This window comes from Ctenopharyngodon idella, chromosome 14 (assembly GCF_019924925.1).
Source record: "Ctenopharyngodon idella isolate HZGC_01 chromosome 14, HZGC01, whole genome shotgun sequence".
NCBI classification, from domain to species: Eukaryota; Metazoa; Chordata; class Actinopteri; order Cypriniformes; family Xenocyprididae; genus Ctenopharyngodon; species Ctenopharyngodon idella.
In genome coordinates this window covers 3,186,840-3,201,841 of record NC_067233.1, presented here as the reverse complement: position 1 = coordinate 3,201,841, position 15,002 = coordinate 3,186,840, and the positions used below count along the sequence as shown (strand labels likewise).

General features: G+C 36.1%; 1 protein-coding gene across 1 annotated transcript; it reads right to left on the bottom strand.

Moving 5' to 3' along the window:
- Positions 1-8,955: 8,955 nt before the first annotated feature.
- On the bottom strand, positions 8,956-12,843 carry nkx2.5 (NK2 homeobox 5). The gene is made up of 2 exons (XM_051860999.1): positions 11,005-12,843; positions 8,956-10,047 (listed from the first exon to the last, which is right to left on the bottom strand). The coding sequence occupies exons 1-2, from the start codon at positions 11,348-11,350 to the stop codon at positions 9,446-9,448; spliced, it is 948 nt and encodes a 315-aa protein (XP_051716959.1). The 5' UTR covers positions 11,351-12,843; the 3' UTR covers positions 8,956-9,445.
- Between the last annotated feature and the right edge of the window lie 2,159 nt (positions 12,844-15,002).

Sequence of the window (15,002 nt, the reverse complement as noted above, 5' to 3'; positions counted from 1 at the left end):
CACAATTATAGAGGCAACAATAATAATCAAAAGGTGAACATTTATTAATAAGCAATCTAATAAATGTTTATTGTTTAATTATTATTCATTAAACATATTAATAAATGTTCATTTTCAACATACTTTGGGTTCATTTTAAGCAAGCAATACAATAATTTTTAAACAATAGTTGGGTTAAATAAAACTACCCAGCAGGTTGGGCAAACATTTAACCCAACCGCTGGGTTTGTCTATTTTCAACCCAATGTTTTTCAGAGTGTAGGAACGGTAAACTCTGATTAAAAGCAAAGGAGTGTTTGTTCATGTTAGCCTGTTTATTGATGGCCGACCTGAAACACGCGCTAGCCAGCCCTGAAAAGTCAATATCATCATCCTGAAATCAGCCCTTCATGTGTATTTAATTTACTTGTGCTGTAGCAACTGACGGCATAACAATGTATGTAGCTGTAAGTCACTGTGTATATAAGCATCTGCTAAATGAAAGTAAACTCTTTGTTATTTAACCCTAAATGATTTTACAGGACCATAAGAGTTATCCTCTGTTGAAGTTAGCAGTCAAGTGAATGAATGTCAAATACAGGGGCATTAGGAGTATGACTTCTGGGGTTACTATAGAACACCATTGATATAGTTACTAATGTCACTTGCTATATACAAAAAAGACTTTAAGTACTTGACAAACAACACTTTCTAGTCCACGGATGCAGATCCTTCTTTCGAATGCTACAGTTAATCCCGCTAGACAGGTTCCTCTGAATGAAAAATCATCACTCACTCCACCCTCAGAAATGAAGAACATGGAGATCAATGAATCAAGTGTGGAAAATGGGTCAGCGTAGCCCACTATGTCTTTCCTGTTTTCATCAATTACAATTATTTATTTTTACTAGAATGAACTTCCACATTTATTCCAAAATCTTTAAAAGTGTAATTGGGGATTATATAGCTCGTCATTCTAGTCTCTTCTTAATCACATTATTTATGCTTAACTTTTTCACTGTGGATAGTGGTTTTCCAAAGTTACTTTCGTTGCTTTCAATGGAGGATAAAAAAAAAAAAAAACCCTCTCAGATTTCATCAAAATATCTTAATTTGAGTTCCAAAGTTTAAATGAAGGTCTTACGGGTGTGGAACAACATGAGAGTGAGTACTTAATGACAGAAATTTCATTTTTGGGTGAACTATCCCTTTAACTATTTTGCTCACCAGCCACTGTGGCTAGTGGTTTTCCAAAGTTACTAGCCACTCAGCATTTTCACAATTTTGACATCAATACCAGGGGGGAAAACTGCCATATAGATATTTTTTAATATTATCTGATAATTTGGCAGCAGGTATATTAGGCTGCTGTCACTTTAAGACCTGACGCACGGATCCATTATACTGTTACACATGCGTTTTCTTTCTCAACTGGTTACGGTTATTTCAAACTTAACTGACTGTGTTTACATGAATACTCACCAAGACCGGCATTTTGACATTATTTTGTGTGTATTTGGCTGTTTAAGCGCAATAAGCAGCGAAAAAGAACTCAATTTAGTACTGAGAGGCGGCTTTATGTGCCGCACTTTAGGTGTGAGAACAAAATCTGCGGGAATGAGTAAAATTATGTTATGAGTAAAATCGCTGTCGGAAAGATGAGAGAGAGAGAAAGAGCAGCTGGTATTGTGTATCTGTTCTGCGGAAAATGAGTATTGCAAGAGTTTCAGATATTAAAAATCAATATTTTTGACAACACTACATGCGCTTAGTTTATAATTTCAGATGCCTTTTGAAAAAGACTACAATTGAAAAATGCATATGTTATATATTCAACCCGCCAAAGTGACTAGTAGTACTGACTGCATTACATGCCACTGCTAAAATACACTGGTATTTGACGGGTTGGCGGGTGTTAATGTCAAGCCCTGCTGACATATAATAATAATAATAATAATAATAATAATAAACAACAGTTTTTCTTTTCAAATCTATAATTATATACACAACTATAATTTATAATTTGAAAAAGTAACAAATTTGTTGTAAAGAAGTAACATGTTACTTTACTAGTTACATGAAAAAAAGTAATCTGATTACATAACTTGCGTTACTTGTGTTACTCCCAACATTGCACATGGTGTCAAGAATGGGTCAAGAACTACGTGATCAGAAGGTGAAATCCATTTTAGGCTAAATCTTGAAAAATGAGGAAGATGGTCACAGGAACACGTCACAAAAACCACTGCTAAACAGGAGCTTTGCCTCAAAACCTTTACTGATAGCATTTCATAGTAAAGGTTTTAACACAAAACTACTATGTATGTTTAGCAGTATTTTTTCATGTTTTAAACTAGGATAATTTTTAATGACTAAAATTCCAATATTATTATATTTTTGCTATAGCAGGTGAGCACAGTAAAACCACACTGACATACATTCAGATAAGAATGAATTTTACCTGAAAAGTTGAGATGTGCTCTCTAGAGTATTTTTCAAAGAAGTTGGGGAAACATTTAACACTTTTTGCTAAACAATTTTAATCTAAATTAAAAATTTCTGTAAAAAAACACATTTCTGTAATTTAATACTCAATAAATCCATAAAGGAAAGCTCACCTGCTGTAGAAATGTTGAATCATCTCAAATCTGTTGTTCTCCAAGTGTGTCTTGCTCTGAACTCTTCGGCGCAGGAATATTCACTGAGCTGAACAATCAGACAAACTCTGAAGCTGGACAACTGCTGACACTCCTCACTTTCAAAACAAACACCTTGAGACTGAATCTACCAGATCCCACCTTTCTACTCTTTCGTAATTTGGCCAGTGGCATGCAGACTTCTTTTTTTTTTAACTAAATGCTTTTTATTATATGATTTATTTTATTTTATTTTATTTTTTTGCCATGTCCATGTTCGTCTGTTAACCATCCTGATAATTAAAATTGATGGAGTCACTTTACTGGGATAACATTGTTCCTACGTTTCATCTTTGCTCAATTGCCAACAGCAGGGGGCACTAAATAACAAGAGAAATCGTCTGGTAGTCTATTATTGCAGTTTATTCAGTTCCTTGATTCTTGTCCATTCTTTTTGATTCCTGCCCATTCTGTGAACACAAAGCCATTCTTACAAAGTAAATATTAGGCTACTTGTGTGCGCAATATTTTTTGAAAAATTCATTTTTTTCCCCTTTACATCAAAGCTCCACACTCCAGTAGTGGCGGAAATGCACCAAAACCATATTAAATTCAAAAGAAAAAGAAGATAAACATGAATTGAAAACATGAAACAAGAACCAAAATCTAGACCGAAGTGATGTTACAGCAGAAATGTTGCAATGAAGTGAATTATCAATGAAAAATTTTACAGTTTAAATTCAGTAAAACTGAAATTACAAAGTTTGTATCATAAGTTTTTAAATAGTGATTACGTTGAAAATGGGTATCTATACAACATGACCACTTCTACACAAAATTTGTCAATACATTAGAAGACCTGAAAGTAAAATACCATGATCGCATGGCTTAGGAAACACAACAAAAATAGTCTTTAATCAATAAATCCAACTGAAATATTAAATCTCAGAAGATATAATACAAAACCATGTTGAACACAAATGACAGAACAATGAACAGACAGAACTAAGGGTTTAAATACACAGAGTAATCAAGATAAAACAGAACAGGTGTAGAACTAATTAACCACGGAAACTAATTAGGAACACAGACAGGGAAAACCAAACACAACGACAAGAAAACTGAACATAACCTAACCGTTACAATATTATTCAAAATGGTTTATGAGTTGAATATCAATCCATTTTGGTACAAATTTTCTACTTACACTACCGTTCAAAAGTTTGGGGTCAGTTCTTTTTTTAATGTTTTGAAATAAGTCTCTTATGCTAACACAAAATACACCAAAAACAGTATTGTTAAAATATACAGTTTAAAAGAACTGTTTTCTTTTGAATATATACTAAAATGTAATGTGTACCTGAATTTTCAGGGGGGGTTAAATCTGCGTTTTTGGCGGGGTTAAAATTGCATTCCAGGGGCTAAATATCATGTTATTTGGGGTCGCTTCAACCCGCGGACATGAAAATCAACCCGCGGCAACACATAAAGTAGACCAATTCCGTGGGAAAACGGCAGACTTGCCAACACAACATTGGTGCAACTGTCTGAACAAATGAACAGACTAAGAAAACTATTTAAAATTACTTCTTAATAATAAAAAGCCTTTTGAAACCTTTCCTATAAACAAAGTTTATAAATATCAGTAGCCTAGTTTTAAAGCTGTTGAGATAATTAAAAAACTCTTGTCCAGCAATTTGAATATCAGGGTGGCACAACTGCAAACATGGCTCTTTAATTATGAACTGACAAGGTAATAACAGTAAACATGATAATGCATCATCCAGAGGAGCCCAACTGATCCTTGTGTGAAAAGGTTTGTAGATATCTCTCAAATACTGGTAAAAACTGCTAATTTTAAGTAAGGGTTAGTTGGTACACTTTCCATGGCAGGTGGTACAACTACAGTAGCCTATATATACAATATGCTGTAAAATATATATATATATATGTAGGCCTACAACGCACCTCCACTCTCTTCCATTGTAGAAAAATGAAGCCGCCAATGTCCCAATATGGCGCTGACATCGTGCTGATACTGAAGTGGAGCCGCGCGCTATCAAGGCCCCGCCCACACTCCTGTATAATCGTTTAGTAGGCTACAGTTTACAGCAGATAAACTCGTTATGTCGGTGTGAACTAAACAGTTATGGAAATGTATAGACCTTATGCACCAGAGAAATGTGTGCGCCGCCATCTTTATATATTTGAACTTCCGTTTTTGCGGTAGCTCTGTTTATTTCTATGGCATTGCTGTTGAGGAATAATTAGTGAAGTGGATTTTCTTATTGTAAGGTTAATGAAAGTTATCATGAGCATCGTAATGTTTAAAGTAGATGTCTTAACAAATGTCAGTACACCGCGAAGATTTTAAAAGGAGCATCATTAATAAATACGTAAGATTGCTGTTGAAATACTTAACTTACCGGAAGTCAAAAGACAACGAGCGCAGTGCTGAAAAGGGGCGGGGCTACATAAGGTCTATAAATTAAAGTTAAAGCTCCAATCTCCTCCCGAAAATCCCGAAAAAAGTCCATTGGTGCCTCAGTGACTGACTAATTCGCTCAGAGAAGCTGTCAATCACAGCTGTCAGTTTTGACGTCACATCCCGTTTTTATACTAGCATCAAATAACTAACTAAAACGAAACTTATTTTAAAGAATGAACACTTGAACTTACATCAGCGTGATAAAATCTACATAAAATGACAGAAACCATCTTTGTTTAGTTTGTCTCACTTCCTATTAAATTACATGGAGAGGGCGGGGTTTATGACCTATACTGGGACCAGCCACCTGGGGGCGATCGAGACTTTGGATTTTGGATTCTAGGATTTGTGCAGCACGCTTGATATATAGCCTACATACTACAACTATTTGGTTGTACTGCCTGACATAAAAACAGTCAAAAAATGAATTTAAACACTTTAAATGTTGTTTAACAACTGATTGTTTAAACACATTGTTCACGACTCAAAAATATACATCGGTTTTGAAAAGATTTTTAAAAAAACACCTTTTTTGAAGCTTTACTTGTCAATGACCCACCTACTTTAAGACTTATTTTTATAAAAACTACAGCATGAAATGTTTTTCTTTTGTAAAATAAGGCTTCATTTAGCGCCTAACCATTGGTGTTGCCACTAGCCCATGCCTCCAGACGCTGGAGGCTGTCACATGGACACCTACAGTATGACAGGCAATTTAGTTGAGTTAAACTCACATCCTGGGCAGCGATGAACCAGCAGCTGTTATGCTGGGCAGGACAGAACTGGAGTATCGCAGGGGGGGAAAAGCTCAGAAAAGCTATGGCCATAATCAGAGCTCCGCTGATAAAGAGGCATGCAACCCTGTCTTTCCTCCGATAAGACCCGGAAAAGCTGATTATTCAATCCCTGGTCTCTTTCTCGCATGCTCTCTCTCTCTCCCTCTGTCATTCTCCTTCCATTGTAGCCGGAGGACAAGGTCTGTTATTTTTAGAGATGTGCGTCCATGTTATCTGACTTGTTCTTTTCAACGCCTCTGAAGAGTGGGCCACTATTGTAACTGTGTGACCTTTCTCTTTACCTCTCAGTGGCCCCATATTTGACTCGAAATGACAGTCACGCTTTCTATTATATTTCATCTGTAATTAGATGCTGTGGCTCAGTTGTAGGTAGATGTGGTGGAGAGGGGGAATTGTGTTTACTGATATGTGTGGAGAGGCCAGAGAGATGCCCAAGGACAATCTATTACTCATCTGAAGTGGCAGCAAATATGGATCTCCTTCCCTCCTCCATCCAAGTCTTTGCATGCGCAGCCATGTACCCTTACCTCTCTATGTCAAGCAAATTGTGCCATTCTGCACACTAAGCAGAGCACTTTTGTGTTGTCAATCAAGGGTGACACCAGCCTTTACAAAAATAGCACACTCACATAAAAAAAATATAGATTTGGGAATGTGTTGCTATCAACAAAACTACTTTGTGGGTGGATTCTTACACTCTTAAAAAAGGTTTAATTGGGTTCTATATAGAACCCATATGGTTCTTGAACACTTTATGCCAAAAAGGTTCTATATAAGGAGAAATGAAATGTTTTAAATGATTGCTAATACATTCTTGTGATAATGTCCTGTATGTCTACGAGCTGTTTAATTCATATAAATTAATCAAATTAAACAGTGAATTAAACCAAACTTAATTCATTAAATCACATGATGGGTTCATAACGCTCCGAAGCTTCATGAAGCAGTGTTTTGAAATCGGCCATCACTATATAAGTTGTTATTTTGTTTTTTTGGCACACCAAAAATATTCTTGTCACTTTATAATGTTAATATTGAACCACTGTACTCACATGAACTGATTTAAATATGTTTTTAGTACATTAATGGATCTTGAGAGAGGAAATGCCATTGCTGGCTATGGAGGCCTCACTGAGCCATCAGATTTCAACAAAAATATCTTAATTCATGTTCCGAAGATTAACGAAGGTCTTATGGGTGTGGAACGACATGAGGGTGAGTAATTAATGACAGAATTTTTTTTATTTTTGGGTGAACTAACCCTTTAAGGGTGGGCTATCATTAATTACTCACCCTCGTGTCGTTCCACACCCGTAAGACCTTCGTTCATCTTCGGAACACAAATTAAGATATTTTTGATGAAATCCGAGAGGTATATGATTCATCCATAGACAGCAATTTAACCACCACTTTCAAGGTCCAGAAAGGTACTAAAGACATTGTTAAAACAGTCGGCGTGACTGCAGTGGATCAACCTTAATGTTATGAAGCGACGAGAATACATTTTGTGCGCAAAAACAAAACAAAAATAATGACTTTATTCAACGACATCTTCTCTTCCCCTGTCATTCTATGAATGCGACTCATTATTGGCCGGCTCCTGCTTCAGCATCATACGAATGCGTGCTGCTCACGTGAACAGCGTCTGCCAATACTGACACTGTGTCTACACCAGATGCGACTTTTTTCGCATCGCGTCACATCGCAACAGCTAAAAGGTGTCTACAGTGAACGCAACAGACCGACCGACTGACCTTTGCAAGTTGCAAAGCACGTGGACTACATCAGAAATAGAACGTGGAATCCGTTTACTGTCGGGAATTTGTCATGCTGTGCCGCATCCAGTGTAGACAGCATCACTGATTATAATGAGTTCTATTGTCTTTTGACGCGTCGCATCCGGTGTAGACACGGTGTGAGCCGCCTTTTGAATGTAGAACCTGGAAGCGCTGAACGTGAACAACGTATGAGAATGACACAGATAAGAAGATATTGTTGAATAAAGTCGTTATTTTTGCTTTGTTTTTGCGCACAAAAAGTATTCTTGTCACTTCATAACATTAAGGTTGAACCACTGCAGTCACGTCGACTGTTTTAACAATGCCTTTAGTACTTTTCTGGTCCTCTCCTATCATATCTCCTGTCCTATCATATACCTCTCGGATTTCATATCTTAATTTGTGTTCTGAAGATGAATGAAGGTCTTGCGGGTGTGGAAGGACATGAGGGTACTTAATGACAGAATGTTCATTTTTAGGTGAACTAACCCTTTAAGGTGTAAGGGAAGGATCAACAGTGTAATTAGATGTAAATTAATTACAGGTATTTTTAAAACATAAGTACAAGTATGTGCACAATAAGTGCATTGTATCAAATGATTATTTTAAACGTCAGTACATAATTAAAGACACCTATAAAGTAGTATTAGGCTAATAGTAGGCTATGTAAGTAAGTAATCTCAGCTGGCGTCGATCTGGATTGATCATCGCAATGACCACAAACTTCTAATCGGGTCAAAGCGTTTTACTCTGAAGACCTGTCAAATCGAATCACATGACAAGCTAAACAGAAGCATGTCCTCTTAAGCGTTTGCAACTTGGGATTATTTCTAGACGTTTATAGCGCAAGTATTAGTTCATGTCCTCTCTGAAACACGAGAAACATTAAATATTATTATTATGTAAAAATTTAGCAAATATTTAATTTGATTTGTACTGATAAATTAAAGCAAAGTATGTTAACTCAGCTTTACCTTTTTTTGATAAAAACAGTGACCGTGAAAATGTATTTAAAAGTGTCTAAACTTAATTTTGTTCACCAAATTATACATGATTAAATGTTGGTGTCATATAATTGAAATAAAGCCGTGCATTTTTTAAATAAAAATCTATATTAATAATTGCCTAATAATAATAAAAAAAGTGTTTAAATGTAATTCGTAAACATGAATTTACGTATAATTATTTGTTACAAATGTTAATTAATAGTAGTAAGCTGTTGTTGTTGTGTTAATATTTTAATTGTTATTCCATACACAAAACAAATAATAATTGCATACATTCTTGAAAAGCCTTTATTAGCCATTATTTTCTTTCGAAAAGTTTACATATCAAACTTACACAGGCAATAAAACAAAACCTTGACTTCGAGTCGCATTCGTGCGGTACTTTCTGTATTTCTGTAATTGCTTACAATAATAGTTCCTTGATGTCCTTTTATATATTGATAGAAAGAAAGAAAGAAAGAAAGACCTTGGTAACTTCGCACGAGTTTTACAGGTTTAACAGGCCTCATAATACATCTGGTGAAAATTATAAATTATATATTCCACGTGCGGTTAATCTCTCATCATTTAACTCAAGTGCAAGCAAATTATTCAGACAGTTTTACAAAGAAAACGATGCGTATACGGAAAGATATTAATGAACGTTTCTTGTATCTGACAGAGCAAAACCATCCCGGCCCGGATTCTGTCTATTCAAACAATCATCAATGTCGTTTGAGCGTAGAAATGATTCATGCAGTATAGCCTCAATGTCGTTCTTTCACCAAGCTCGGATGCCGTGTAGTGAGGGAACCCCGCTGCTGGACTGAAAGGAAGCCTGGACGTTATTTAGATCCCCAACGCCAAAGTTCATGTAGCTGCTGTTTGACTGTGAAGGCTGCATGCTGGACATGCTCGATGGATAGTTACAGGAATAGTTCGTGTTCCCTGGACTCGGGAAATTACTAAACGCAGGGTAGGTGTTGTAGGTGAAATGATTGATCCCCACATTGTATGAGGTGTTGTAGGTGGACGTGTCTCCCAGGCACGGTTTTCCATCTCGAACCAAAACCGGCACCGAGATGCGTCTCGGAGGGGCGATGCCCACCATCTCCAGGGTCTGATCCTGACGCTGCCTCTTGCACTTATAGCGTCTGTTCTGGAACCAGATCTTCACCTGTGTGGAGGTGAGTTTGAGCACGTTGGCTAAATGATCTCTCTCGGGTGCAGAGAGGTATTTCTGTTGCTTGAAGCGTCGCTCCAGCTCGTACACCTGCGCTTGAGAGAAGAGAACGCGAGGCTTCCTCCTCTTCCTCTGTTTGGGTCGATCCGCATCATCCAGCTTCAGATCTTCACTGGGATCTTCCTGAGAACAGCTGATGTCTGAAAACAGTCGATAATTAATCAGAATGTATTTAGTGGGACGCACTGTAAAATTATCATTATACACTAAAAATGCTTTGTTAAAAACAACCCGAGTTGGGTTGAAAATGGACAAACCCAGCGGTTGGGTTAAATGTTGTGCTGGGTAGTTTTATTTAACTCAGCTATTGTTTAAAAATGACTATATGGCTGGCTTAAAATGAACCCAAAATATGCTGGAAATTAAAAATCAGACACATAATTACTAGAGGCAACAATAATAATCAAAAGGTGAACATTTATTAATAGGCAATTTAATAAGTGTCTGTTATTATTCATTAAACTTATTAATAAACGTTCAATTATTAAACATATTAATAAATGTTTTGGGTTCATTTTAAGCAAGCAAAACAGTCATTTTTAAACAATAGTTGAGTTAAATAAAACTACCCAGTAGGTTGGGGAAACATTTAACCCAACCGCTGGGTTTGTCCATTTTCAACCCAAATTGGGTTGTTTTTAACCTAGCATTTTTTAGAGACATTTCTTTCCATCCATTCATTTCATGTTGAAAGTAAACCATTTAATTGATCATTTCTTGTCTACTTCATTTTTATTATTATTATTATTATTATTAATACGTGACCTTTTCACTCCAGGCTGTAACTTCTGAACCTCTTGGATTTTAAAAAATACTTTAAAACTTAAATTTTCAATTGTAGTGAGTTGAATTGTGTGCACTATATGGCAGGCCTTTTTAACAGTAGTTAATCATGAACTTTATTTTCTGGTGACAAAAAACGATTTTTAATTTCAAAAGCTGAATAAATCACGATTAAAAAATAAACAACCCATGCAGTTGATTTATAATAATTACCCTATTAAGTTATAATTGATTGAGAAACGTGAAAACTCTTTGGAAAACACACAAACGTTTAAACACTTCAATATTATGAATTGTAAACCTTTTTACCTCACCTTTTTTCTCTTTGTCTTCAAACGTGTCAACCGTCTTTGCGTCTTTAACATAGTCCATTTCTAGGAAATTCTTCCCATAAAAGGCAGCAGTACCGAAGTTCAGAGCGTTGTTTTTGTTGTTTTTGTCGTCCTGAAGGTCTTCGCTGAAGAGAGAGGCTCCGGATGGCATTTCCATGAACTGCTCTTGTTTGAAAGTGGACAGCATGCAGGATGAGGGCGGAATAAGGGCACTGTCCAGCCGCTGAGACATGTCCAGAGAGACCATATCCTCCTGATTCTGCTCAAGGTTCAATATGTCCCGCACTGAGAAAGGAGTGGAAGTCATCTGGCTGGAGAACATTGCCATTGAATGATGGTCCTCGTGGACAATCCAGTTGGCATTTATCAGGGGTGCCTAGTCGTTTAATGAATAGGGTCAATCTGTTGTGTTTAGAGGTATACGCACGTTCATCTTTCTAATAGACCCCTCATAACACACTTTCGGGGTGTTCGGTAAGTCGGAGTGACGGCGTAGGCTACTGTAGTGAGGCAGAGGGGCGGGGTCAGCTGCGCGTACAACATTTTAAAGCTTCTCATTGGTCAATGACGCATAATATTAAAATGACTTGTAAGACCTTCATACAACAAACATTTTCCACCAACAACTTTACTAACAAACAAATTGCATTGCTGTTGTCTAATTTAGTTTTTTAATTGTCTTAACACTGATCTGATCAAATGTTTTGTCTGTTTTTATTAGCTACAGTAATTCAGGTCGATGCTTTTTCATGGCGGCAAAGAAGTCTGTTAGCTCTAAAGATGAATTTGGCGGCAAATGGGCTTTTTGCCTGGAACTGGCACGGAGCGCAAAATTATGCTCTCATTTGTTTGTTTGTTTTCTTCTTAATTGCTTAATCCAGAGGAAACTACAGGCCAGAGAGGAGATTTCTCCAAGGGATCAGAGTTTGCTGGAACCTGAAACCTGCAATGACAAACCCTACCCAACTGTCTACCACTGAAAGATTCTGGTGCCACTGGGTTTGTTATCAAGACGTGATAACAGATGACAACAAACCAGAAACCCACCCACGCCGAACAGCCGCAGCAGAAGAGCAACACATGCCAATTCATATGAAATATAGACCTGTGTGCCGGAAATGGATATAAAGAACAGTACAAAGCAGAATTTTGGACATCTGTGATTGATAACACATTACGCTTGGCATGTTACAGATACGTCTATAGTTTGGACATCTTAATTATGTTAGCTGATTAATATGAATTGAATGTATTTTAATTAGTCTGTATTTAATAAAATTAATTAATTGATTTTCATTAAGTATTATTAATTATATAATATAGACCCTTTTCACATGTCCGGGTTTCTCGAAGCGGAAGTCGTCATAGTTGGGTAAAATTATATGGCGGTGAATGCATTAAATATATTTTTGTGTCCCCATTTTCTCAAATAGCAAAAGAAAAACTCAACAGCATTGTTTTCACAACTTCCAAAAAGAGGGGGAAAAAATAGAGAGAGCTTGATAACTGCAGTCAGAAGAGAGAAAGATGTCAATACAGCCGCTATATTAAACACCCTCAGTGTTAACTAGTTTTTTTTTTTTTTTTTTTTTTTTTTTGTAGTTTGATGACAAAGTAATACAATGCTAAGTATAGTGTTATAAATCTACATACATCTTTTAAAAATGAAAATATAAAAAACTTTGCAAGATTTCCGATGCTGATGACCGTTAAAACGCCTCATCACAGTCTGTGAAAAGGGGCTATATTCGTTTTAGTTTGTATTTTATTCAGTTTTTGATATCAAATTTTTAGGGGGGTTGCAATGTACACAGATACCATTTTTATATTAAAATAAAATACACTTTAATGTATTTGTATTTTTGTTTTAATTTTATTTAATAAAGTAGACCTTTTGGATGTAGCCAAGTTACATAACACGTTACATTATTATCCTACATTCTATAAAAAAAGATGGTTCTTTAAAGGTAATATTTTTACATGTAGCTAGTAACGGTTCTATTTAGAACCTTATCTTTCTAAACAACCCTTTTACGCTGAAATGGTTCTTCGTGTTAGAGTTAACGGTTCTTTGTTCCCGCCTTTTTGTTTAAAATCTGTAGCCTAACTAAAATCTTTTAAAATATTTCAAAGCATGGTTCCTTATGGAACCTTATAAAAAGGGTTCTATTTAGAACTAGAAAGGGTTCTGCTATTGTTACAAGCCGAAGAACCTTAATTTATACTGTTTAGAACCATTTTTCTCACATTTTTCATAACACAACAAAAAATATTAGCCTACAAGCTCATCTACGCAATTGCATATTAAGTATTTAATTAGTAACAGTCATTAAATATGTAATTAAGCTGCAACATGAACACAATAAATGTTATCCAGGATTTTTGCAACAGCAGGGTACAGGAGATCCCGTTCCTCTGGATATTAGTCATCAGTTGTGCTAGTGCAGAGGAGACAGACAGTATTATCGTTAATTTTATCTCTAACGGTTAATGCTGCAGTAAATGGTGCCCGTGTCTGCACTATAGAGCTTCATGTTTATAGTTTTGGAGAAAATCTGTGTCTGAGTCTCAGACAGGCGTTTCTGATAAATGGACGCAAGCACTTTTCTCTATGAGTGAATCAACACTCCCCTATCCATCGCTGCAATAATTGGTGAAATAAAGTAAACTGACTCCGCAGCTTATGGAAACTGTTTTATATCACGATGATTTATTGCGCATCTCCTCCACTGAGCGCCACTGCAGTTAGTGACAGTCCTCATGGCGGATGGAGCTGAAGACTTGCAAATGTTTCCGAGAGTTTACCAAGATTTTTTTTTTTTTAACCGGTGTAGAATAATTCGTCTTGTTTGATGCATTTGTGAAATAAATATTATGACAGACTACATGGTCAAGAGAAGAAGAGGCACAAACTCCCACAGAGCAACTGCATCTGAAGGTTTGTCTTTCAACAGCGTATTTGGAGCAGATAAAGAGTTGGATAACGTTCTTGAAAACTTCCTGTAGGCCGACCTGTTTAGGAAATGATGGGGCAGAGGGGTGAGATGGGTGTTATCTAAATGAGTCTGCTGCAGTGATGAGAGCACAGACCTCTTTCCGCTACTCTTCATCCCTGTCAATCACTTCCAAATTTAACACCTCCTGAAGGAACCTGCATGGCTGGGGATTTTTAATACTTATAATTTAACACGTTTTGACGAGGAGGCAGTTGCGTTTAGGGCGTTTTTTATGCCATCTATGGTTACAAGGAGAACCTTTCAAATCCACAAAAGGTTTTATAATGGAAAAAAGCTCTTTAGATTATTAAAATGTTCGTCACACTATATAAAAAGGTTCTTTTAAGAACTACCAAGAGTCTATTTTATTAAATAGAATTATTCACAAATGTTTCCTTATATGATTGTGGCGTTTACTTTGAAACAATGTCTTATTGTGTTCTTATTATGTAACATTTATCATTTTATTATGTACACAATTCAATACGATACTGCATATCTATATAGCACGAGTTTATGTTTGTATTCGTCGTGCTATTTATATTACTTTTTGCGTGCATATGATACGCAATAGGTAGGATTAGTGGTGTGGGGTAGGGGTTGCCTATTATTTATATAACATTTCACAATTTACAGGCCAGTTGAAGAGTCGTGTTTATCTTTGGTTTGTATCAAGGACACGTTTTTCTAAAATTTCTTGCGTGCTGCATGTTTTTATCTGCTATATCATTTATCATTTAAATATTTCAAGTGCTTTTATTTTGCCTTTCCATTTATGGGGATTGCTGAAAATTATATTTTATTGTCATGAATTTTGATGGACTAATTGATCCCGAAAAGTCAAGTGCGTATTATTAATTCAGTCCAGTATTGTAATAAATTGAAAAAAAATATATATGCAAAGTTGTAAATTGCAAAACAAAACATTACGTTTTTTTTTTAAATTGTTTTGTCTCACAGTAATACTGTAAAACATTACTGCAA

Bases quoted from the DNA above. Each gene is read 5' to 3' on its own strand.
- nkx2.5 (XM_051860999.1), bottom strand. From the start codon at position 11,350: ATGGCAATGTTCTCCAGCCAGATGACTTCCACTCCTTTCTCAGTGCGG. The intron at 10,048-11,004 runs GTGAGGTAAAAA...GACTGTTTTCAG, and splicing joins TGAAGACAAAGAGAAAAAAG to ACATCAGCTGTTCTCAGGAA.